This window comes from Lacerta agilis, chromosome 6, assembly GCF_009819535.1.
Source record: "Lacerta agilis isolate rLacAgi1 chromosome 6, rLacAgi1.pri, whole genome shotgun sequence".
NCBI classification, from domain to species: domain Eukaryota; kingdom Metazoa; phylum Chordata; class Lepidosauria; order Squamata; family Lacertidae; genus Lacerta; species Lacerta agilis.
The window spans coordinates 68,998,718-69,025,440 of record NC_046317.1 but is presented as its reverse complement, the minus strand read 5'-3'; the positions used below and the strand labels follow the sequence as shown (position 1 = coordinate 69,025,440).

Here is a 26,723-nt window from a genome sequence, read left to right as displayed (position 1 = left end):
CAGCTGTGCCAGTTCAGAATGTGGAGTTCCCTCTTTGTGTCACCAGATATTTTCAGAAGCTTGCTGTCTGACTTGAGCCAGCCTGCCCTCTTTCTGAGTGGCATCCTGTCCACCCAGCCCCAATATCTAGTGTGCTTCCTCATATTCCTATATACGACTTCCCCAACCATCAGCACCTTGCACGTTAAATAAAAAAAAAGCATCTTACAGCTGTGTATCGCACACTTTCCATGGCAAGCTTTCTCTGTCACTGCCGCCGACCAAAGACTCTCTTTGAAGTGAGGGGGTTAAAGGCATGAGTGTAGTTTTATTATGATTTTAAATTATTAAGAGGTTTTGGTTTCTTCCCTTTGGGGAATAGCCCTTCAAGGGCTGTCTTTGCAATTACTCCTTTAGAGTTCAGTGCTTGGCAGATGTGTGTGAACCACAGGTTGAGACACAGGCTATGCTCAAAGGGAGCAATCAGCTAAGAGGTTAAGGGTGCAAACAAGAGACGTGCCCAAGGCAGCAGATGCACAAACTCTTGGAGAACAGAGGCTAAATGGCATTGGTGACACATTTCTGTTGGCTAGGTGACTGGGCAATAGGATAGCAGATGAGAGCCTTTAGAAGCAGTAAGTGGGGGTGGGGTGGAGCTCTAATTCTTCACATTGCAGTTGGGGCCTAAATCAGCTGAAAGCACTCAAGAAAGACTACACATCTCACTGGCGATTTCTGAGTTCCGGGGTGTCAGGGAGTGGACTGAGGGGGACGAGACTGAGGAAGAATAGTCGAGACTGCTGCCCCTCCTGAACTTCCCAGAGAAGAGGAAGGCAGTATTGAATTACACCAGTGGTTTGAGGAAGGTCACAGCTCAGAGACAGGTGAACAGAAGAGCTAGGAGGTGTTGGGAGAAGAGAAGGGGGAGACTGAGACAGAACAACCAGCTGACACGTTATCACTGGAGAGCATTGCTGACCCCCCTTCTCCCAGAACTCAGCATGCATTGAAAGTGGAAGAGCAAAAGACTCCGAGACAATTAGCCCCTGGTGGCCACTGTAAGGGGAAATGCTGTTGCTAGGAAGTGAGGGGGGAGGAGGAGCTCAGTTGGAGCAACACCATTTTTAGGAAGGCTGCATTCTTTCGTCGTTCTCTGTGAATTATTGAATAAATGACTTGATAAGAACTCTTACTATTTCTCTGATTCTGGGCTGTTTTCCCCAAAGCCTGACATGGGGCTGTGGGGGAGGGGGAGAGAGAGAAAATGCAGAGCTGGGAATAATTTAGTGATAGATGTCCATGCATCTTTGGCCCAACAACATACAGGGTGCTCTGTGCAGTTCTCCATGTTCTACCTCACAATATATATATTGTAGAGATGAAACAGGGACATGAAAGAGTAGCCATGGCTGCATGCACACTATGCATTTAAAGCATGTGGGGAAACCCAGCCAGATGGGTGAGGTATAAATAATAAATTATTATTATTATTATTATTAAGAATCCTGGGAACCAGTTTGTTAAGGTTGCTGGAAATTGTAGCTCTGCGAGAAGTCAGCTACCGTTCCCAGGATTCTTCAAGAGAAGCCATGTGCTTTAAGTGTGTGGCGTGTGCGTAGCCTAAAACTGTCTGGAGGCAGGGATGAGATGGAGGATATTTCTTAGGAAGAAAGGCATCAGCTGTTGGAGTTCTGAGAGAAGACAAGGACAGAAGATGTGTTTCCACTGTGCCCACCATGTGTTGTACTATGAGCTCCGCTTTGTTTGAAGGAGACACACAGGAGACACAAAGCAGGGATGTATGATTTGATCCAGATCCCTGGCATGTGTTCACCACACACTTGATGACATTTCTATCCCTTCCGCTGACACAGCACTTACCATTTACACATGTGGCTTACACAGTAGAAGCATATCTACTGCCCAAAACTTGAAGCGCTCCTAAGAGGAGGAGGAGGAGGAGGAGGAGGAGGAGAGTTTGGATTTGATATCCCGTTTTATCACTACCCGAAGGAGTCTCAAAGTGGCTAACTTTCTCCTTTCCCTTCCTCCCCCACAACCAACACTCGGTGAGGTGAGTGGGGCTGAGAGACTTCAAAGAAGTGTGACTGGCCCAAGGTCATCCAGCAGCTGCATGTGGAGGAGCGGAGACGCGAACCCGGTTCACCAGATTACGAGTCTACTGCTCTTAACCACTACACCACACTGGAAAGATGCTAGAAGTTTATAAAGATCTGCACTCTTTGGGGAGAGAATAAACATAATAGAGAAATTATTCGTTGCCTCTCAAAACACTAGAACCTGAGGTCATCCATTTAAATTAATTGGCAGTAGGTTCAGGACAGACAAAGAGAAGTGCCATTTTAAGCAATGCATAATTAACATGGAGATTGTCGTGGGATGTTGGGAGGCATGGATGCGAGCATAAATGGCTTTTAAAAGGGGTTAAAAATTCATGAAGGGATAGGCTTGTTAATGGCTATTAGGCATAATAGCTAATTGGCAGCTCCATGTTCAGAATATCAGATACTGGAAGCAAACAGCAGATAATGGCTCCTTGCTATCCCATTTTGTGACCTTCAAGGGAGCACCCAGTTGGCCACTGCTGCAAACAAGCCAAGCTACATGGACTTTTGTTCTGATCTAGCAAGTCAGTTCTTAAATTACCAACTGACTGAAGATGATCTCCTTAATTGGATATTAATTCTTAAGCTTCATGTTTTGCACATGTACCCTTAAATATGCACCAAACAACACATCTAGCTTTCCTTCATTAAGGAAAGGGAAATCTCCCTTTAGCCAGTTCAGCTCTCGGAGAGAAAGGCTACTTATCTTTAAGCTGGTTAAGGATTCTAAGCTGGTAGCTGTGTGAGCCTGGACTATCTGTTGCAGTTGACCTCAACAGCTAAAGCAGATTTTCAACCTCTTTCCCCATCAATGCAATAGGTTAAAGTGGCAGTTTTAGCCCTGGTTGCTGGAGAGTAAATCCCATTGTGCTCTCTGGGTCCCACTGCTGAAATAAACATGCACGATGGAATATTGTCTCTTAATTTAGAAAACTTTTCTGCAGTAAGAGAAGAGCTGTCCTTTCAAAAGCTGTAACTTTAGTTGCTTAATGTGCCATTTATGAGACAAACCAAGAAGCTGCTGCTCCATATCCCTTTCTCCCTCTTCCTTATAACATCTAAGTAGGCACAGTTTGAGGCATGGTGCTATCATGCTGTGCATTTCTCCATTGGTTGGCAACTGGTTTTGCAGCATTGCACAGTCCGTATGACATCACAGCACACATTTTATTTACCTAGATCAGGGGTGGGGAAACCCTTTTCAGTCTGAGGGCTGCATTTCCTTCTGTGCAACCTCGTGGGGGCAGCATACCAATAGGCAGAGCAAATCATGCAAATTTTACCTTAGTACAGTAGACTAGTTCATCCACACAGTCATGCATCCCTCTATCCTTTATCTAGGCAAGTAAATGGCATCATCAGAATCCAAGAACACCAGGCAAAAGCACTCAAGGGGTCCATGAAATTGGACTGGGAAGGGAATGTTGCCAGATAGAGAGACTTCGGGAGCTGCATTCCCACCCCACCCTACCTTGCTTCTGGATAGGGATCATTGGGAGCAGGGGTAATAGTCACTTCACTTCCACACAACTACTAACAGTGCACTTCTGCATGTGACAGCTGCACTGAGTTCAATGGGACTTACTCCTGGGTGAGTGTGTATAGGATTGCAGCTTCATTCTGCCCATTAGTAGACACCCTGCTATATTTTCTCCAGGCACCGATGGCATATATGTGCTAGGTGTCAGCTGCTCTCCTTCATGCTTGGCAGAAATGCAGCATTCACTGGAGAAACCGCAGTTGTCTGTACATGATACGTTTATTAGAACTATGTTATTTTAGATGGGTGCATTTATCACAACAGACAGGAAGACAATGAGTTATGAACAATGGTTCCCAATGCTGATCTGTTTCGTTGTTTGCCATTTTCTTTGGCTGTATCCGAATGCTGCCTCCTTGGTCTGACACGAGCAGTGTGTTGGAATCTGCCAAATAAGATACGAAACTTAAAAAAAAGTGTTCCCTGTAAAAACATTGATTCTGTTGCAGTGGGTCACATCTGTATGAACTGTACAGAACTTAGAATTTTACCATGTAAGGCTTTTTCTAACCACAGGAGTTTCAATGTGGGTTTTCTGCGGGCATATTATGATACATGTTCCCAAACTACCAGAATAAATTGTGTAGATGTGTGTGCCAATTAGAAGAATGTCTTCTATTAAAGTTATGTGCAGATCCAGCCTTATTGTGACAACAGGATGTTTTTGAATTTAGGGCAGAACTGTACATGATTGCCTATCACTCCTAACACAGGACGCTTGAAAAGCCAAGGCAGAAGGCAAAATCACCCTCACTCCCTACTTTACAGGTTTGTGTCGGCAACCTATGTTTCGAAGATGTGGCCTTCTGCTGTCATGTGTAGTTCTGTCCTAAAATCTTCCACTTGTGTCTGTAAAAGCCTGCTTTGCATGTTTTGATTGCTATGAAGAGCAACTGTATTTTTTATTTTATTTTTTGCAGCCAACACATAGGGTGGTATGGAATACTTTTTACCGCTTAGAGTAGACCCACTGAAATTAATTGACATGACTTACATGACTTACAATTCCATCAATTTCAGTGGGCTTAAGTCTTGAGTAGGACTAGCACTGGGTATTACCTACTAAGTGTGGGTCTAATACACATGAGCAACATTTTTTTCAGGTGCCCTGGTCAAATCAGGGTTTCCAGGCACATGCTTTAAGATGTACATTACATATTCACTTTACATGCTTACTGCAAAAAGAACCCCACCCAAAAGCAAAGCTCTGGTGTCTCACCTGAGGGTTTTTTTTTTAACAGTAACTGTAATATGTACATCTGCCAGAAGCCTATAATTTTCACTCCTTTGGGATGTTCATTCTTTGGCCCCTTAAGCAACTCCTTCAAAATGAAGCAAGGCAGGTTTGTGTGCCTCTAATATGTGGAGGGAACCACTCGAGGCCCACGCCAGGGACTTTTCAAAGCAATAGTTACAAAGACCTGAATGCAGGTGCTTTCTCCTCCAACAGGCAGAGAGACTTTGCGCAGGGTGTGAACTCCCAATGGAATTATGTGCTGCAGGAGCTTTTTGAGGAGAAAAGTAGACTGGATTTTAAAATGAGGATAGGGAAGGGCTGGGTAATATGAGCCTGGCTGACATGTGTAGCTGCACAAGTAAAGATAAGTATTTGCTTAATCAAATGCCATGCCCCAGGGCGCAGGCTGATGGCATGGGCAGGGTTTGTCAACACCATGCATTGTGTTCAGCGCCTAACCAGGTGCATGCTCTGAGCAAAGGGGGGTTAGGTTGGAAGTGCTGGGCAAAGGCTGTGGGTGGGGAAAACACAGAACTCGCACCCTGTTCTCTTGAGGGGAATTCTAGGTTGTTGGTATGCTGCCCATCCTCACTAGGAAGCTCAGCATTATTTAGTAAAATGGCATGGGTGGATAGTAGCGAAGGCTGCTGTTCTGTGGCATGAACAGTTTCTGGTACTTCGGCAGTTTACTCCCACGACAAATCTGCATTGCTACAGCATCATTTTACACATGCAGAATAGATGAACCTTTGGGGAAGGGCTGTTGCTCGGTAGTAGTGTGCTTTGCATGCAAAAGATCCCAGATTCAATCCCTGCCATCTCCGGGTTGGGATGGGGAAAGGCTGTTTGAAACCCTGCAAAGCCACTGTCAGCCAATGTTGAAATTACTTAGCTAGATGGACTAATGGCCTGATGTGGTATAAAGCAGATTCCTATGCTGGCAGCTGATAGAGGAACCCCACAATTATCCCCCAGCATCTTTCATTTGGGGATCTGAGTAGAAGACATTTTGTACTTCTTCACATGTTGGTAGTCTTTGGGGGAAGGTGGTGGTGGTGGTGGTTTCTGCTCCAGCACTCCAAATCAACTTTAAGTGTGCAAACTGCATTTCCCGGTATGTGGTTGGTTCAATCCTATCAGAAAATAGCTGCAGTCTGGAAGTGCCAGAAGCCTTGCATGTTATACCTGGATGTTGCTGCTGCTCCATAAAATCTCTACTCCTAATCTACCTGCATGTTATTACAGCCAGAAAAGTGGGCACTTATTTATTAATTTAAAAAAAGAGCATCTGGGGCAAAGAGAAACAAGCAAGAAACCATAGTCTCACAGTTCAGTAGCAGATAGAGAATCTCCAGACTGCAGCCTCGCAAACCTAGCAGGTGGACAGGCTTTTTTCTTCAGAGAGCAGAAATTTTCACAGTGCTGCTTTGAAGCGTGAAGGCAAAACCTTATGTGGGATCATCCAAAAGCTCATTTTAGGTGAGCGTAGCACATGCTGTGTGTGAACCCTGCTGTGGTAAGAGGACACAGCATGGCAGTTTTAGTGTGTGAAAATCTCACTGCAAAAACGGAATTTGGGGATAAGCAAGGGCACCTCCTTGTGGGTCACCAGCCCAAATAGCGAAAAAACAAAAACAGAGTTCTCCTCCAGAAACTGACACTGTTGCTCTTCTTCTCCCTGTGTCTGTGATTTCCAACCACTTGCTAGTAGGCCAGCTACCTCTTAGCCTTGCCAGCTGAACCAGGTGGGTGTTCTGCCAAATGCAGCGGTTGTTTTCAAGGATATCAGGGCAAATAAACAAAGCAGGTGGAAGATGAACCAAAGTACCTTTATTGGAGAAAACAAAGCATACATAACTAAATCAACATGTCCCCAATCCGCTCCCAGGAGCCCCTCAAATGGGTAGCAAGGACACACAAACAGACTCACAGCACCCTCACCCTGGGTCCGTGATGAGGCTCCGTCTCCCATCCCACATGCCTGCCTTTCTAGAGAGTTTGATCTAAATTAGCAACATCTGTGGTCAAACATCCAAGCTCTCTTTCCTTAAAGAAACATCCACACAGAAGCTAAGTTTGGGGCACGGCTCGGATATGGGGAGAACTCCAAGACATGCCACTCTATCTCCTCGTAACAATATCTTCCAGATTGTTTCCCATACAGTGGGATGAAAGGGAACTGGCCTCACCATGGATTCCCTGTTGTAGCGTGGGGTTAGTGATTTCAGTAAGTGATTTCAGCTTTCTGACATAGCAGGCAGGAGACAGCTTCTTCATGTAACACTCTTTATTCAGGCAAACAAGACTGGAGACTGAGGAGAGGGAAGCTACATTTATAGGGACAGAAGACTGGCTAGAAGGGATACATTTTGGAGGGAACAATCTCAAGCAATCACAAAAGCTGCCTTTTGGTGGGAACCAATAAGACTGAGGATCCAAATACAGCAGCTTAAATCAGTGTTTTTCAACCACTGTTCCGCGGCACACTAGTGTGCCGCGAGATGTTGCCTGGTGTGCCGTGGGAAAATTACTTTATATATAGTCAATATAGGCACAGAGTTAATTTTTTTAACATTTTCTAATGGTGGTGTGCCTCGTGATTTTTTTCATGAAACAAGTGTGCCTTTGCCCAAAAAAGGTTGAAAAACACTGGCTTAAATGAACCAATAGTAGCTGTTCCTTCTGGAACAGAAAGGCAGTTACTTTAATGTGAATACAAACAATAGTAATTCAGATATAAAAACCATTGAATCAATACACAACATTCCCTTCCTCCTTTTCTTAGTGTACCTTTGCAGGACATAAAAAGCAAGGCTGAGGTGTTATGTTTTTTCTTTGGGTAAATGGACAACTTTTGTATTGGGCTTCATCCCATGTCCTGTCCAAAACGCCGAAGTCCACCCACAGGCTCAGTAAAACCCTGTGAGCTCCACATTTGGCTCCATTCCTGGGGCTCTACACCCCATGTCCCATCTACCACACACAAATTGGTTAGTAACCAAACTACCGGTACCTCTGCACCACAGATATCTGGATGGTTATCTCACATCCCATCCCAATTATGGTAGGTAAGAATATACAGCATCTCCTGTTCTTTCAGCTCAGGGATGGGGAACCAGTGGCCCTTGAGAGATGTTAATGAACTACAACTCCTATCAGTATTGACCATGATGACTGAGGCTGGTGGGAGATGGCAGTCCGAGATGGGAGTCCAACAACATTGGGAAGGCTAAAGGTTATCCATCTTTGCTTTAACAGATGACTGCAGCTTCTGGTTATATAGCAGTGGATTTGTTCATCTTTCGGTTTCCTGCATTTTTAATAGGATGTGTGTATTCATTGGTGTGTGGGTGGATATGCATACAGTGTGAGTACACACACACACAGGCATATATACAGTATTGAAAAAGAGTAGAAATTCTGTTCAGAAACCCAGCTGGCATGATTGAAAGCTCAGTTCTAACGATGTATACTCAAATGTTTTATTGGAATCAGTGGGGCTTCTGCCCAGGTAAGTGAGACTAGGATTGCAGCCTTGTACAAAATCTTGGTAGCTTTGCAGCTACAACATAATTAGCTTTTTACCTTGAAAATGGGATTCGTCAATGTCAAAGGTGCACTTAGGAAAATATTGTCCTCTCTTTTTTATGGGTTGTCAGTAAGAGAAGTTAAAAGTATGTCACTTCGAAGTGGCATTTTGAAATGGAAAAAAGTGTTATTTTGACATGTGCAAACATGCCATTCCCTCAATAATACCAGCTTTATTCATATCAACATTTCAGGCTTGGAAATGTATTGTTCCTTTTGACATCTCTCCCCCCCCCCCCCCCCCCCCCCGTGTAGTAATGAAAAGAATTTGGAAGTGGCCAAAGTTCTAGTGAGCTTGGATACTTGTCTCCTGGTCATCTCGAAATATATTTCTCTTACTTTCAGCCTGATAGTAACATAAGATCATAAGTAATTACCCATAGATAAATTTGGATATGAGGTGGTAACTCAACCAAGGTTTTCCAGTGAGCAACAGTGATTTGATATCTAAACCCAATGCTCTGCACAATAAGCACTCATCCTGATGGGTCAATTAGATAAGGTGCTGCCTTATATAGAGTCAGGTCTCTGATCTGTTTAACATCATTCTTCTCAGAGAACCACTTCCACATTTGCCTTTCTAGAGATAGGGAAAATCTCTTAACTCCTCCTCCCCAAAAAAAGCTGATATATGGTTTGGCAAAGCAAGTTATTTCCCTAACAAATAGGACAGGGCTTACCAACGTTGTGGTACATTTGCAAACTGCTCCTAGCATGAGCAACAAGCATGAGCAACAAGCATACACACACCACAACCCATTCAACTGGTTACAACAGAATGCTTCTTTCAAACCTAATTTTGGCAGGGGAGGAGATGGGCATCACATTGGTAACCTCTGCTATATTAGATTTCCCAAATGAACTGTAATCTAACAGTTCAGCCTTTAAGAGACTGGGGACTAGATCAGTATGGGAGTATTAATTATGGATTATCAAAATGTGTGATTGAAGTGTTCAGCTTTATATAAAGGCTATTGTTGTTGTTGTTGTTGTTGTTAATGAAATGTCTATACCACCATTCATTTGACAATCACAGAGAAGTCTACAATATAAAAACACAAAAATACACACCCTAACAACAAAAACAACACCCTGAAGATCACCTGTAGTTCTGAGAAACTATTTTTTGGTTAGCACTCCATTGGTAGCGAAAGCAGAATTTGTTGTTCCAGCAAGAAAGACAACATGGTGCAGTGAGATAATTTGCGCTGTTTATTTCAAGCCTAGTAAGGACAACAACTACTGCTGCTATTTTTGTTATTATCATTATTTCAAATTGTATGCTGCTTTCCCACAAAAACGTGCCCCAGAGTGGCTCAGAGCACTACAGCAAAAATCCACATGAATGGGCCATGGGCACTGGGCACTAATAGGTTTGCAGCAGGATCAGATCCTACCTTCAGTTTCTCATGAGCTGTAATCACCACCACTCTATCCTTCCCATCCACTGATCTGGAGTCTGCTATGGTGGCAGCTAGCAAGATGGAGATATTTATCCTCTACTCCTCCCTCTTGGGCTGTGTTGGGCCAACAGCTCTGGCAGTTGCAATTTTCACCATCGCCTTCCAATATCAGTAGCCGAAAGCAGCATTTCACAGAGTGGCTGGCATATGGGTCACTGCTCCAGCTGCACTCTAGGTGCGGGAAGAGGGAATGGAGGAAAGAACTCCTTCCTGCCCACCAGAACAGCCAGTTGAAGAGAGAAGAGGGCCTGGAGGCTGGGTGTTTGGGAGGGGCAGGAGGAAAGAGTTGAGTTGTTATTCGCCTTGGATTTAATTCAATATAGAGAAGAACTTGGGAGAGTTGCAATGTAACACTCACCTTCATTAATGCTCACCTTGTGCTTAAGGTGAGCGTTTCAGATCACCTGGGTTCATATTCTGAGCCAAGGAAATGTAAACTTCAGCACGATCTGTGTGTTTGTCTTCCAAGGAATCTCTGCATATAAAACCCTGTGTGGTTCCAAGGCATGTTTTAGAGGGCACAACCTCAATTTATGTGGGGGCTGAGCAGGCCCTTGCCCCTCATTCTCACCTCATCTGGGCTGTCAGTGTGCTTAAAGGCATCCAACAATAGCTGCATGTTGGAGGGAAAGATCTGTGGTGGTGAACAAGTTGTCTTTCGGGGAAGTGTGTCTACTGTTTTTGTCCTTCACATTGAAGAACAGTTTATGATTCTACGGAACCTCTTGCCATCTATCTGACTTCCAATACCTTTTAGCAGGAGAGACATAGAGACATAGAAGACTGCTTTATACTGAGACAGACCATTGGTCTGTCTAGTTCAGTACTGTCTACACTGACTGGCAGTGGCTTTCCAGGGTTCCAGGCATGGAGTCTCACCCAGTCCTACCTGGAGATGCTGCAGTTTGAAATGGGGACCTTCTGCTTGAAAAGCATATTCTTTGCCCCTGATCTGCATCACTTCCCTGAAAGGCAGAGATTGCAAAGTACTGGTATATCTTACACGGTTGAATATATTTCTGTGCTGTACTGTTGAATATCTGTGGTTGTCGCCTAGCTCTAGTCTGATGACCTCTAGCTTGCTACATCCTAGTCCCATCAGATGAGAGCTTCATTCGCATCAGGTTTTCATGAAATCCCCCCAAAGAGGCATGGTGGTACCTTGGTGTATTTTTCTCACTCTCTCTGAAAAGATCAAGCCTTGCTTTCCTATACCACGTGTATCTAGTGCAGTAGTAGTGGTACTGTTAGTACTCTTGATCTGGACACTATACTTCTGTTGATGCAGCCTAGAATAGCATTAGCTTTTTTTGGTGATGCATCACACTGTTAATTCCTTTTCAGCATTTGGTCTACTAAAATCATGTTTTTCAAGTTCCTTTGTCAACCGTGAGACCTGCTGTGCTGACTGTACTGTCCCTGGGATGGAACCTTAGAGCTGGGAACTGATCAACGATACTAGTCATTTGGAGAGATGTTGCTGGCTTGGCACAGACACCAGCGCATTAATCTATGGCCTTATGTGCAGCTACGTCTGCCATCTCGTTAAGCCCTGATGACAATGTACGGGATAGGGTCAGCCCAACGGCTATGAGTCAGGGCTTAGCAACCAGCAAGTGCTTGCTTTTGAATTCTAATATCCTTGAGGATTGCATTTCTCCCGAACAAGGGAGTAGAAAGATTTGACGTTGTGGGCTTTGACACTGGCTAAATATAAGGCATCAAGTGAGTCTGCGATTCCTTAACCTTCAGAGAAAATGATCTGGCTTTGAGTGCTGCACTAAAATTTTGTTGATATCCTTCCTGCTGCGCTTGAGCCTCAACTGGAAGTTATAAGCATTTGTGGCTGGGCAAGAATTCAGCAGTTCCAGATCAACCTAACCACAGATGGGGTTAGCAAGCATCCATGCACACCATGTCTAATTGTTCTAAATTTGTGTGTTGGTGGGCCATGCGCATGAGTATACAGGCACTGCAGAAGTAAGGTTGCTGGTGATCTGAAACATGGGTTGTGGAAGACTAGCTCCCTTTGGTCCTACCTGTAAACTCCATCTCTGAAAATGCCACATACTGTTACCCACTGAAATTTAGCACAGGTTGCCTGAAAAACATTCACCCGTTACCTACCAAAATGTAAGCTCAGTTTGACTTTCTCTAGTATTGCATCTATAGTATTGCCATAAATACATGTGATATTTTGCTAAGCTGTATCCTTCAGGAGCACAAGCAAGAAGCCACACGTTTAAATAAGTGTTCAGGGGGAGAGAGCATATTTGGCTTCCTCTTCATCTCTTGAGCTCTTCAAAATGCGACTTTGAATATGATTGTTGATTGCCCTCCATTTTATAGAAGAGTTGTTTTTTTCTGTGTAGCAGGGGTGGCTAATCCCCAGTTTGGGAGCCTCACTGGCCCTCAAGCAATTTTTTCCTGGCCCTCCAAAGCCTCATTCATTAAAGTAGACATGGTGCTGGGAAGAGTGAAGCTCAGTGCTCTGCTAAATCACCTCTGCCCCCAGGCACCACATGGATAATGTTATGAGCAGAGAGGGGATGATCACCCCCCCCCCAGCATGGATCAGCTGATGGAGGGGTCTGCTTCTGTGTGCACCCCCCTCTCTCCATATGCTGTCCCACTGCTGTGATGCCGCCCCCTGAAGGTGAATACAACCCCCCTTGCTGTATAAAAGATAGTTTTGCAATCCTTAAGGTAGGTTATTTTTAGAGTATCTTTCCCAAGGTCACCCAGGGAGAGTTCCCTCACCTAGGAGTCTAGATCAAGCTTTGAAACGTAAGGGGCACCCTGGAGCTGAGTTGCCTGTTCTCCGGATCTCCATGACTCTTGGTCATTTTGAAAACAGTACTCACTGGGTTCTGTGGGGCCCTGATTTTCTGCATGGATGTCCAGGGTTGAGAAACATTGACCCTCCAGATGTTGTTGTCCTACAGTTCCCACTATCCCCGACTATTGGCCATGGTGGCTCAGGCCGATGGGTGTTGGAGTCTAATGACAACTTAGAGAGCCGATGGTTCCTTAACCTTGGCTTAACCTGAAAGAATACCGATTTAGCAGCGCTGTCTTTGAGTTCCAAAGCAATAATAAGTGTAGGTGCCATCTCATTCCCTCAGGAGATCTTTACTGCAAAGATATCCCATCCCCCAATGCAGCATCTCAGCAGGGTGGGGTTTCTGAGATTGGCCTGCAGTGTCCAAGTGGCAGACTCAATGATTGTGCAGATTTGATTTGGAAGCCTCTTTTGCAGGGACGCCGCTGTGCAATTTCCTGGTTCTGAGACATCACCAGGAGGGCAAGTGCGTCCCTACAGTTTCAGAAAGCAATTGTTTTGATAGCCAGGACTGCACATTTTAATCCCTTCCCTGTTCTTCTCTTCTTACCTTTGCAAATGCAGAATAATTAGTAACCATGACGACAGAGACGGGCCCAGAATCGGAGGTGAAGAATGCCCAAGAGGAAACTCCACAGCAGCCTCCAGAGGAGGCAGCGAGTGGGCCAAACACAGTGACCGGTGGCTCCACACCCACGGCAAACAGCCAGGAAGCCGAGGCGAATGAGAAGCCTGGAGCCCACAGCGACTCTAAGCATGCAGAGCGGGTGAGTTGAGATGACGGCTGAGAGTGCTGAGCCCTGGCCTAGACGGTGTTCTCAGTGCCTAGCTGAACCCTTGTCCTCCTCCTCCTCCTCCTTCTTTTTAATGTATTTTTATTAAAGATTTTCTTGATTTACTTCTGAAGTAATAAAGAGAGTGCCTTTGAGCAACATTTATATGCAAAATTTTTGCACATGCCAGTTTTTAGAAGTCACTGCTGCAATTTAAATACTGTAGATGACTTGTCTGCCCACCCAATTTGCTGTCCAGGCACTATTAATGGTCAACGTGATGGCCTCTTTTTTCCCTTGTTATGGTTTTTCATCTTTAAACCAGACTTAGACTTGACAGCCCTTCAAGTCAAGGAGAATCCTCTGTAAAGTAGGGCACCCTAGTTTGAGTCCATTGCAGCTGCAGCTTTGAGGTGATCCTGGATTGGCTTTCTTCACTCAGTTCCAACTTCAGCATGCCAAGCAGTTGCAGCTGAGTGTCAGAAGCCGATTTGGGTTTAAGCTCAGGGTGTGGAAGGTGGCAGATTTATGCCCAACTCGGCACATAGCAACACAGATGGAGACCAGCACAGGACCAAAACCTGCCCTCGGTTCAGACTGATGCAGGAGCCCTCGTTTTCACTCATTGCTGAATGCCAGTGGTCAGTCTGTGCTCTGCCGTGTAGGAGAGCAACTCCCATGTTGGAGAGAATAGATTCTAGGCAGGCTTAGATCCTGGTATATTTTGTAAAGGGGGGTGGGGTGGGTTACGCATCCTGTCTGACTAATAAAAAGTTCCAGGCAGCTAATGGTATAAAAAAACTAAAATGCAATAAAGAGCAATGAATAACAGTATAAAATAGGAGGCATGAACTGCTGATAAAACAATTTAGAAGTTTGAATATTAAAGTGTCTGGGAAATTGATTATGATGATATATAGCTGTAGACAAGTCACTCTCTCCCTCCCCCTCCCCCAGCGATGCCAGAATTTAAGCCTGCCTAATATCTATTCTTCACCTGGGAATGGTATATTGGTGGTGATGGTAATGTACTATTTTTCCATCTTGGAGCATGGCAGGGACTCTTGCCTAAGAGTTCTTTTATGACTTCCCCATCCAACATGACTTCTTCTTGCTCCTTGTTTGCTGGTTGGACTACATGTGCAAAGACTTCTGCCCACGTTGTTCCTCTTACACTGTGTTTAGCAGACCATTTTATTCTGGCAGGCTTTTGTTGCATGTGGCAGATAAAGTGTTTTTTTCCTGCTTGGTTTTAAGTGCTGTTCCTGTCTCTCATGGGTGGGTTGCTTTATATTGTTCCTCTTATTAAACTGCAGTTTTAAATGTTGTAACTCACCCTGAGTTGTGCATTTGCACCAGAAAGGCGGGGGGATAAAAATGTTTTAATAAACAAATGAAATGCCAGGGTGCCCTTTGCCACCTGGTTGATATTTCTTCCCTACTCTCAGTCTCCCGTCCCCCGTTTTCCCTCAACCTGTTACTGCATGGAGACTCCAAGAAAACACCACCTACATCTATGGTTCCTTTTTACTCATCACCCCTTTTCTTTACTCGATTTCCTATAAAGATGCTTTGCTCCTTAGCGCTGCCCCAGAGTTTCTCAACCCTGCAGGGGAGGAGCTGTACAGTAACTGAGTGGTAGAACACATGTTTTACATTAAAATGGTCCCAGATTCAATCGTTGGCTTCTCCAGGTAGGGCTGGGGAAATATTCCTGTGTGAAAACCTAGAGTTTCCTTTTGGCACTGTTGACAGTACTGAGCTAGATGGACCAACTGTGTAAAATAAGCTCCTTGTTTTCCTGTTGGCTGCGGTTCATTAGTTGGATGAAAATTCCAGGTTTGACTGCTCCCAGATTTGCTTCAGAAAATACCTGTGAAGGAATTGCACCTGTCTCACCCGGATACCAGAAGCTAAATGGCCTGATGGAGCAGTTGCTCTGTTGTTTTCTGGACAGTGATGAAAGGGCCAATTGCATGACCCAGAGTTGGCACTGAATTGCTTGGAATGGCTTTTTTGAGACATAATAATGAAAAGTGCTATGGCCTTCATCCTCTGGTAAACCAAGGACCTTTGTGAAAGCAAAAGAGGCACCTTATCATCTCCCAGATTAATCTCCAAACCAGGATTTTCCTCATCAGTGCCGTGGGAAGGTCATGGTCTGTTTTCTATTACAGATAGGTGAGCAGCCTGTGGCACTGTCTTGTTGCTGCATACAAAGTTACATGAGACAGTATGGAAGTCTTATAGTGATGGAGAATCCATATGGATCTTATTCTATCAAGGTTGTATGTTTGACCTTGCCCAACCGCCAGATAGATATTTAATTCTCCCTTAAACTTAATTTATATACAGGGGCCCTGTTTTGCCCCGAAATATAATGAAGCAAGGAGTGTAGCTGAGTAGCATAATATTCAGATGTTGTTCCAACCCTAAAAGCCATTATATTTCCCTTTACAAAAATTTATTCTTGGTTGGGGAGGGCGCACTTGCTGCTCATTCAGTATGCCATGCTTGGTGGGGGGGAAAGCCAGAAAGCAGAATCAAAGTGGACAGATCATATAAATGGATTGGCAAATAAACATTGGGTCCTTTTCTTCAGAGGTGAAAAATAATAATTTAAGCCCTTGGCGTGGGATGCAGTGGCTAGGATAATATTAACCCCCCTCCCAATTCTCCAAAATACCCTCAAAGCCCTAATTTCTAAAACGTGAGGATTGAGTAGGGAAATCTCTGCCCCTCTCAGATGCTGCATCATCTGCCAAAAGCCCGCTCCATCTGATATGCATGGAAATTATCTGGAATGATTCTGGGCCACCTGAGAGCACTTTGCATTTGATAAACACAGAGCAGCTACTTGCTTGGTTTGGAAAATGCACTCAAAGCTACTTGTAGTTGTCCAGAGCTGATTTGAACATCTGCTGTGGGTCAAAGATTGTTTCTGTTTAAATCACCTTAAGCTACAGTTCTAAGTGTGCTTCCATGGAAATCAGTTCCAATGATCTCGGCAAAATTTACTTCGAAGTAAACATTTCTTCAGCTTGTTGTTGTTGTTGTTTAGTCATTTAGTCGTGTCCGACTCTTCGTGACCCCATGGACCAGAGCACGCCAGGCACCCCTGTCTTCCACTGCTTCCTGGAGTTTGGTCAGACTCATGTTGGTAGCTTCGAGAACACTGTCCAACCATCTCATCCTCTGTCGTCCCCTTCTCCTTGTGCCCTCCATCTTTCCCAACAACAGGGTCTTTTCCCGGGAGTCTTCTCTTCTCATGAGGTGGCCAAAGTATTGGAGCCTCAGCTTCAGTATCTGTCCTTCCAGTGAGCACTCAGGGCTGATTTCCTTCAGAATGGATAGGTTTGATCTTCTTGCAGTCCATGGGACTCTCAAGAGTCTCCTCCAGCACCATAATTCAAAAGCATCAATTCTTCGGCGATCAGCCTTCTTGATGGTCCAGCTCTCACTTCCATACATTACTACTGGGAAAACCATAGCTTTAACTATACGGACCTTTGTCGGCAAGGTGATGTCTCTGCTTTTTAAGATGCTGTCTAGGTTTGTCATTGCTTTACTCCCAGGAAGCAGGCCTCTTCCAATTTTGTGACTGTTGTCACCATCTGCAGTGATCATGGAACCCAAGAAAGTGAAATCTCTTACTGCCTTCATTTCTTCCCCTTCTATTTGCCAGGAGGTGATGGGACAAGTGGCCATGATCTTAGTTTTTTTGATGTGGAGCTTCAGACCATATTTTGCGCTCTCCTCTTTCACCCTCATTAAAAGGTTCTTTAATTCCTCCTCACTTTCTGACATCAAGGTTGTGTCATCAGCATATCTGAGGTTGTTGATATTTCTTCTAGCAATCTTAATTCCGGCTTGGGATTCATGCAGTCCAGCCTTTCACATGATGAATTCTGCATATAAGTTAAATAAGCAGGGAGACAATATACAGCCTTGTCATACTCCTTTCCCAATTTTGAACCAATCAGTTATTCCATATCCAATTCTAACTCTAGCTTCTTGTCCTACATAGAGATTTTTCAGCTACAAGTTAGGAAATTGGCCACTCTGAAGATCTGCTTGGTGGCACTTGAGTGCTCATGCGTTAGAAAACCACAAAAGGAGAGACAATAGTTCTTCTGTATGTTGATTCAGAAGACTCTTTTTTTGCCAGGAGCGTCAAATGAAGCTATGGATGAGTGAATGTTGTACTTTTATAAAGGGCAGTGAGCACTGCCCAGCAAGAAGGCTGCATCGCCAGTGTGTAAGCTTTTCTCACTAGGTATTTCTGTCCCAGGCTAGAGATTGTCATCTAAAACTAACCTTCTGCCAGTCCCCTCCCCCCCCCCCCGGGGTTCATCTTCGTCAAATGTGTCTCTGTCATTGTGAAGGATTGGAACTGCAACAGAACGCAGCTCTGATCTTACCACCAAGGGTTGGATTGATGTCCAGTTTGCCACCAATGGGAATGGCCTCTCCTTCATAGCTGCTGTGTGGGCTGAAGCACAGAAATTTGCCTTTCCCCCCCAGAGATATCACAGCAATTAACTCTGGGAGAGTGCCAAGCCAGTGGCAATTTGCAGTGTTCTGATTCTGAATCTTAACAAGAAGCAATTTGCCAATCAGAGGTTATTTTGCCCACTTAGGACTTCACCTATTGCTTTTTGGTTTTCTTATTCCCCCCCCCCCCAATGTGGGAGCATTCAGATAAGACATTGCTGGGCAGCAGCATAAAAACCACTACCAGAAAGAAGTGAGATCACAGCACTTGTTGAAGGGGTGTGTATTCAGGGGAGATCATGTTATGCTGAAGAAAGTTAAAGGATGTGACTTGTACATGTGATGCAAATCTTACACATTTGCCTGTGTTGTTTTGCATTCCCCCCCCTTTTCTTTTAGCCATGCTATATAGCTAGTGGTGCTGTATAGGACAGTGAAGTCCTGTAGCCCTGAATCCCAGAATGATTGCATAAATCCCTCCATCACAACAAAGACAGGCCCTGCTACAGGCTTGCAAAAGGAAAGACAAGAGAATTGGGGGAGCTGGGGATAGATGCAAAGGGAAGATTAGCAGAGAAGAGTAATCATCCTGGTTGCCCAGTTGAGGAAAGGAGCTATAGGTCACCTCCAGTCTCTGGGCATAGTGAAATTATTCTTTATTTCAGGAGCATGAGCATGCTGTTTCAGTGCATTCAGTCACCTGCCCACACATAAGGCTGAGTAATTGAGACCCACCTGGTTAGTCTACCACCACACATGGTTCACATAAACTAGCACAGACTACATGCCCTGCATGACTTTTCTTGCAAGAAAAGAAGTCTTTCAGGGATGGGTTTTCTCATAAGAAGAGTTGTAGTGTTCTGCGGGGAGGGGGAAGAATTGGTATTCAGGTGATTCAAGTTTCACTCTTGGTGGTGCTCAGCAGTGCAGCAGGGAGCTGCAGGTTGGGCATGCCCCCGACCCCAGTGTTGTGAACCAACGTCCTGTTTCCCCATTAGAATTTTGGATGCTTAGTTCATAATGCAAAGGGCCCCAAACACGAGCAAGGAATAACAATACTGTACCTGCTTTGCATCTCTTCCCCCATCCCAGGCTGTGGACATGGATGAAAAAGACTACAGTGAAGCAGATGGAATATCTGAGAAAACCACTCCCAGCAAGACCCAGAAATCCCCCCAGAAAGTCACCAAGAAGCTCAAGAGTGCCATCTGCAGAGTGACCCTACTTGACGCCTCAGAGTATGAATGTGAAGTGGAGGTAAGCAAGGGGACTAGATTGCTTGACCTTTTGAGCTACTAGTGGGGAATCTACAGGCCAAAGGCCTGGTTAGATCCACCAAGCCTCCTCCTTTGGCAAATGCATGCCCTCCCACCCTCCACCTGATGTATTGTCAGGTGTGGGGCAAGTAAACCCCTGGCTAAACTAAACGGGGGAGATGAAAGTACTGCAGATCAGCTGATTAGTGGTCCCTGCAAGGCGGTGCTTTCAAAGGGGTTTCTTAAAACTCAACTATCATCTTTCAAAGCAATGCACAAGACAACACTTTGCACGGGTCACCTGATGTCATTGTGATGTCAGGTGATTGACTGGTGGGTGGCGCCGCCCACCTTCCAAACTTGGCCTGCAAGGGGTGGAGATGACAAACTGGCCCACTGCTGAGATCCAGTTCTTCTCCCCTCTCTTAAGTGTATCCTGCAAAGTTTATGTGGCCTGAGTTCCCTTCCTCTGGGAATGGTACCCAATAAAAAGCACCTTTTATAAAAGAATTAATTCCGTAATCAGTGTTTTGCAACAATTAATGCTTTCAACTCTGCTAAAGACATGTGTGCGCGTGCACTTAACTCCCCATAGCGATGCACATGGAAGACAGGTGTGAGTGACTCATCCATTTCTAAGTGTAGGCTACTTGCTATTTGTGTATTTTGGTGAAAATGAAGTGTAGGCAATGTGCGTGCATGAAAGAGAGAGAGCTTGTGTAGCTGTTAACCTGACTGGGATCCCTCGAGAAGAAGCATATTATTAATAGCATGCAAGGGAGAAGCTTAGGCATTATAAAAACCCTATTGCAAAACCTCATTTGTGTGATATCCCTCACTTCATTTCCACGGACATTTATTCTTCCGTGCAGGATGGAATGATATCCCAAATAGTGACTTGTATTGCTGTGGAGATAAAAATCATTGCTCCATGAATGGAGAATGGAGAGCAATCCATTCTTTACTTGACTGGTGAAGAAAAAGGATTGCATTTTTGAACATCTTGGATGAGAGAGGAAAAAAACATTTGCCCTTCACTGAAGAACATGAACACAAAAATGTCTGCAATGCAAAGTCTTTTTGCTCCTCATCAAAGTGAACAGGCCTGTGTTCTTCAACTTTGGGTTCCCAGATGTTGTTGGACTACAATTCCCATTTTCCCCGGCTAGGCTGGCGGGATGATGGCAGTTGTAGTCCAGCAGCATGTGGGGAACCAAAGTTGAAGAACCCTGGAATAAACCACAGTTTGGGAAGCATTAATGGTTCGGGGAGTGGGGATCCTCTTGCTCCCTGCTGCACATTCTCTTGGCCCCAGAACCTACAGTGGTGGGCATTCACACCATACGAACCACTAAGCTATAAGTAGGCACGTGCAAGTGGCATATGCCACCTCTTTGAATGCCAGTAGCTGGGAATCACAAGTGGGGAGAGTGTTACGGATTTCAGAAGCATCACAAATGGGATGCTTTGAATACTTCCAAATTATGCAGTATTCATGGGTGCTAGGACCGCTATCCATGATGGCTATGTGCTACCTCCAGTGACACTAGCAGTCTGCCTCTGGATTCCAGTTATTAGGAGTCACAGGTGAGGTGAGCAGTGTTCTACCCTGGTCCTGCTCAGGAGCCCATAGGCATCTGGTTGGCCACTGTGAGAAGAGGAAGACATATTAGGTGGGATCCAGCAGTGCTGCGGTATAATGCACTAAAATTGCCTCTAGTGGTATTGCCTGCAGTGAATCAAGTGAGAGCATGTGCTTCTGAGATCACGCAGGAACCTCTGGGGGCACGTTCTCACTTCATCTCTGCCTTTGGCCAAATGCACCCAGACCCCAGTTGTCTGCACTGTATTTGAGAGTGTGGTGTAAGGACTCTGAACATAGGCAGTTACTTTTCTGTGAAATGGATATTTTATGTTGCCAATTAGTTTCTTAGATTTCTCGATGTACCCTGAGGTCCAAAAAGGTTGGCGACCCCTGGTTCATAGTATATTTGTGCTGAGTTGTCGTTTTGTGCTGGCCTTTTTAGGGGGAATCAAGAACTGAATGTTTTTCTTTCTACTTTGTGTGGAGATGAGTTGGGTTTTTTCTCCACACCATTGCAAACTGGGGAGCGTGTGCATATACAGACGAAATTAGCTATCTGCATTGTGCATAGAAATGGGTTACTTAGCAGCTGCCACATGGAGCTATTTAAGGCAGCCCTGTGCTGCTGCTATAATATATGCAGGCTCCTACAAACAAGGGGGGACCTCCAGCAGTCAAAATTGGCCAAGGCCCTCCCAGATTGATGGAAGAGGACACCACACAGCTTTTACCTTGACTAGTTCTAGCCTTTGTGCTGTGCAATCCTCTCTGCAGGAGACCATAAGAAGTGCCTGGTGGATCAGGCCAATGGGCCCATCTTGTCCAGTATCCTGTTTTCAAAGTGGCCAATCCCAGATGCCTGTAGGGAACCCATAACTAGGACCCAAGCACATAAATGCATAGGACTGTGGCCTCTTTTTTTGGGCAAGGGGACAGTTCCTTTTCCTTTCTTTTACAAAATCTTGGGAGATGCAGTCTTCATTATAATCTGGCTAATAGGCAGGTGGCTTGCTGGAGACTAAGTAAAGTAGACTTTGATTGGTGGTGGCATTTACTGAGTGCCTAGTAAACTTGGGGTTAGATCTTGTTTGTACTTCCATACCCAATTCTTTGTGCTAGCTATGACTTTTAAATCTCTAAGCAGGCTGGGCCCTGCATGTATTGTCAGATACCCTTCCTGAGTTGCAGTGAGCTACTGTGACTGCATACCCCTGACCAGTTGCCCTCTCCCATAGTCTGATGAATTCAAGAGTGTGTGTATGTGTGTACATGAAGTTGGATGGCTGGGACAGAACAGGGAATCTGTTGGTTTTACTGCCCACCACGCTGCTTAACAGTCTCCCTGAGCTAGGTGGGGTGGTCTTGGGTTTGGTGCAGGAGTCCCCCTGGCTTGTTTTGCTGGTGGGGGACTTTAGCATTCACTCTGAGGATCCTCTGTCAGATGTGGCTCAGGAGTTCATGTCCACCATGACAATCATAGGTCTGTCTCAGGATATCTGGCCCTTCCCATGCTGCTGCAGGGCACACTCTGTATGGTAGTGATATTAAGAGTGGAAGAATAGTTCAATTGTCATGGTCGGATCACTGGAACTCAGAGCCATTGCAGGTGTGAGGAGTCGATTAGGATGGTCTTCCCAGGAGGAGGATGGAACTGCATGGTTTCCTGATGGCTCTTGGGGAGTTTCCTGTCGCCTTGGCAAGTGATTCTGTCAAAATCCCGGAGGATCTCTGGAATAGAGACTGCTGACAGGGAGATACTAAGGGCATTTTCAGTAATGGGCCCTGCATTCTAAAACTTCCCACCTAATGAGACTCACCAGAACTCATTGTTACCTGGTTTTCAGAAGATGGTGTTAAATCCTTTTGCCCACATTTGGCTCTGGCCCTGGATGTTGCCCCCTGACAGGTTACCCCTGAGTGTATAAGGCCCTCAACCAGTGGGGGCTGGAAAGTTCCATACCCCTGGTTTGAACAGACCAATATAATGATGAAACTGGTTTGTTCCTAAACGTTATGATCTATTGATTGCTTTTAATCAATCATTTCTCTAATGCACCTTGGAAGCTGGTCTGAATAATTTGGGAGTGTGGGGAAGCAGAGTGAGGGATGGGCTAAATAAATAAAGTGAAATAAAGGACCGAGAGGAGGTGAAAAGGATCAGAGATGTGTCTGTTGCTTTGATCTCTGGCACTCCTGCAGCCCAGCTCTTTAGCTGACAACTCCCAACAGTGAGATTTGAGAGTGAGTTTTTACTGAGTGCAAAGCGACTGATTGTCACAGAGATGAAAGTTCTCTTAAGCAGCCAAAAATGGGGAGGGGGAGGGGGTGGTGGATGAAAATAGATTATCCTAAGAACTTTCAAAGCTAAAAAGGTGGGCTTTTTCAAAGGCATAAAGGGCTCCTGGAATTAGTCATCCTGTGAAGACTGTGGCTATTATTTGCCCATAGAAGAACATGCAGAAATCTCTGTCATTCTGTTTTTCCTAGCTTACTAACTCAGGACCCCAAATAAATGCACACCCTTGACATTCCTTAGGAATTAGTAAAGCATAAGCTTTGCAGACCGCAGGTTCCAGGTTCAGTCCTTGGCTAGGGATGGGCCAATCTGTCAATTTTGGTGCTCTCAGTTTCTCATTTTTTCCCCAGTCTTACATTCAGTTCTCCACATTTCTGCAGTGATTTGTGATTTTTGTAATATTAATAAAAAAACCTCATGAAAGACTTGCCCACATTTTATTGTGAATTTCTTCCAGTAAATATATATACAGTATTTTGTATGCAGAATTGACAAAAGCGCACATTTTTCCAAGCAGTTTAAAAGAATGCATCTTTGTACACATCGTTTGGTTTGAAGCACTGCATTGTGAAATTTGGAAAAGTGTGAATTTCAAAGAATAGCTGTGTTTCTGTTCATGTATTGGCTAGAGGTGGTGAATTAGGTAGTTTCTCATTAAAATGTAAACAAAAGTACATTTCTTGCCCATCCCCATCCCTGCCCTCTCCAGGTTAATTTGGGGAAGGCCCCAGTTAGATGGGCCATTGATAACAGCCAGCTTGTTCTATTCCAATACAGTTTATTGTCTATGTTACAGGTAGGTAGCCATGTTGGTCTGCCATAGTCAAAACAAAATAAAATAAAAAAAATCCTTCCAGTAGCACCTTAGAGACCAACTACGTTTGTTCTTGGTATGAGCTTTCGTGTGAAGAAGTGTGCATGCACACGAAAGCTCATACCAAGAACAAACTTAGTTGGTCTCTTAAGGTGCTACTGGAAGGAATTTTTTATTTTAGTTTATTGTCTATGTTACGTGAGTGTGATTTTTATTATGTTCAGTTACAGGTAGGTAGCCATGTTGGTCTGCTGTAGTCAAAACAAAATAATAATAATAAATCCTTCCAGTAGCACCTTAGAGACCAACTAAGTTTGTTCTTGGTAGTTGGTCTCTAAGGTGCTACTGGAAGGAATTTTTATTTATTTATTTTTTCTTAGGGTTAGAGTTAGGCATCGGGAATGTGTCATGTGATGAGAATTTCAAAAGAGAATGTAGAATCAGGCAAGGTGAGACTCAGATGGTTTAGATTTAGAAGAAGCTTTGTTGTGGAAATTAGCATGGAAATTAGTAGAAATGTGGGTAGTGGTGGGTATTCTAGCATAGGGCGCATACAAACAGAAAAGAGAAGAAATGAGCAACAGAAGGAAGGAATATAAGCGGCAGTGAGGAAGTTATATGGTATGAGGTTGACTGGCAGAGAGCTTTTAATCTAAGGACTAGAATCTTGAGATGGATCCAAAGCATGATGGAAGGACCAGTGCTGGGGCTAAAGGAAAAGGTGGACATAATCATAGCAACAGGAGAGAAAAATTAGTTTAGTAGAGAGGCTTTCTGATCCGACAGCAAATAAGTATGAAAAATCTGGCAGTTTCTTGATCAATGTTCTTCCTCCTGCAAGCAGCTTAGAAACCAGCATTTTATTATCTCCTACCAAACACATTATTGGTGCCTCCCCCATTCATTGTTGTTTAGTTGTACAGTGCTGGCTGTCACTCAGGAAAGCTGATCTCCTGAACCTGCTTTCAATTAAAATAAGAAGACTGGTAAAAGCCCATGTTAAATGCCTATATTGATTCACTGCCTTTTGCTGTGCCAGGTTACTGAGGAGTCTCTCCATACAATGAAGTGATTTTGTGGGGAAGAAAGTTAATTGCTTAATTTTAAAAGGTTTCTGTTGGCATTTATTTCCTCTTGCTGCTCCTCATTTTTTACAAATCTAAGTGCTGGCATATCAGGTCTTAGGATCTGGCTCTTAAGTTGTGATGCTATTGTCCCTATTATCAAGAGTATTTTCATCTCCGTGTCATTGGGAAGGCTCTGGAGAAATCTTTGTGAGGATAACAGGCCTATCATTTATTATTCTTTATTTTTTGAAAGCAGAGGGCTGTATCCAAAGTTCTCTGTCCCCTGTTATGAGGACTCTTGCACCAACAGATAGGCGAGTTTAAATATTGTGCAATTGAAGAATCCAATGCAAAAATTGAAAATACTTGTTGCAAAACCGATCACAAATCCTACTGTGCAACAAAATTACCAGCAACCTGCTTATTTTGGATACAACTCAGGTGAGAGTGATTGTGAAAACACACACACAAACGAGAGTGGCCATGCAATTAGAGCAGGGGTCAGCAAACTTTTTCAGCCGGTCCACTGTCCCTCAGACCTTGTGGGGGGGCCGGACTATATTTTGAAAAACAATATGAACAAATTCCTATGCCCCACAAATAACCCAGAGATGCATTTTAAATAAAAGGACACATTCTACTCATGTAGAAGAGTAGAAGAAGAGTTTGGATTTGATATCCTGCTTTATCACTACCCGAAGGAGTCTCAAAGCGGCTAACATTCTCCTTTCCCTTCCTCTCCCACAACAAACACTCTGTGAGGTGAGTGGGGCTGAGAGACTTCAAAGAAGTGTGACTAGCCCAAGGTCACCCAGCAGCTGCATGTAGAGGAGCGGGGTCGCAAACCCGGTTCACCAGATTATGAGTCCACCGCTCTTAACCACTACACCACACTGGCTCTCAGAGTAGAAAACTCTCTGATTCCCAGACAGTCTGTGGGTCACATTTAGAAGGCGATTGGGCCGCATCTGGCCCCCGGGCCTTAGTTTGAGGACCCCTGAATTAGAGGAAGAAGGGAGGCACACTGAGAGGGGGGAAGTGGGTGATTAAAACTATGGCATAAGTTTGAGTAAAGTTGGGATGAAAGGAACTGAGAAGGAAATGGTAATTTTAAACAACAGCAGAAGTTTGAGTAAAGGATGGATGGATAGATACTAACATGGGGAAAGTGGCCATTTTAAAAAATGACAAAAGTTTGCATATCCCTTTAATATTTTTTGTTTGGTGTAAATAGACACAAGATAGTTTGCAAGAGTATTCATATTAATTGTTTAGTAAAGGTAAAGGTATAGGGACCCATAACCATTAGGTCCACTCGCAGACGACTCTAGGGTTGCGGCGCTCATCTTGCTTTACTGGCCGAGGAAGCTGGCGTACAGCTTCCGGGTCTTGTGGCCAGCATGACAAAGCTGCTTCTGGTGAAACCAGAGCAGCGCACGGAAACGCCGTTTGCCTTTCCACCGGAGCGGTACCTATTTATCTACTTGCACTTTGATTTATTTATATTGTTTAGTAGTAGTGTTAATTTCCCCAAGAAATGTGCCACACAAGGACATTACCACATGTTCCCTGGCGTGCTCTGCAATGTCAGCAAATTGGACACAGGTTCTTACTGTTGCAAGAGTATAATGTCAACAAAGATACTGTTTTTAACTCAGTTTCC

General features: G+C 44.4%; 1 protein-coding gene across 12 annotated transcripts in view; it reads left to right on the top strand.

Moving 5' to 3' along the window:
- EPB41L1 (erythrocyte membrane protein band 4.1 like 1) overlaps positions 1 to 26,723 on the top strand; it is a 168,656-nt gene that overhangs the window by 101,384 nt on the left and 40,549 nt on the right. For all 12 annotated transcript variants that reach the window (XM_033153334.1, XM_033153336.1, XM_033153337.1 and 9 more), the window contains 2 exons: positions 13,340 to 13,542; positions 19,135 to 19,299. In XM_033153334.1, coding sequence (XP_033009225.1) covers positions 13,354 to 13,542; positions 19,135 to 19,299 — 354 coding nt within the window. In that variant the 5' untranslated portion in view covers positions 13,340 to 13,353. The remainder of the gene's footprint in view (positions 1 to 13,339; positions 13,543 to 19,134; positions 19,300 to 26,723) is intronic.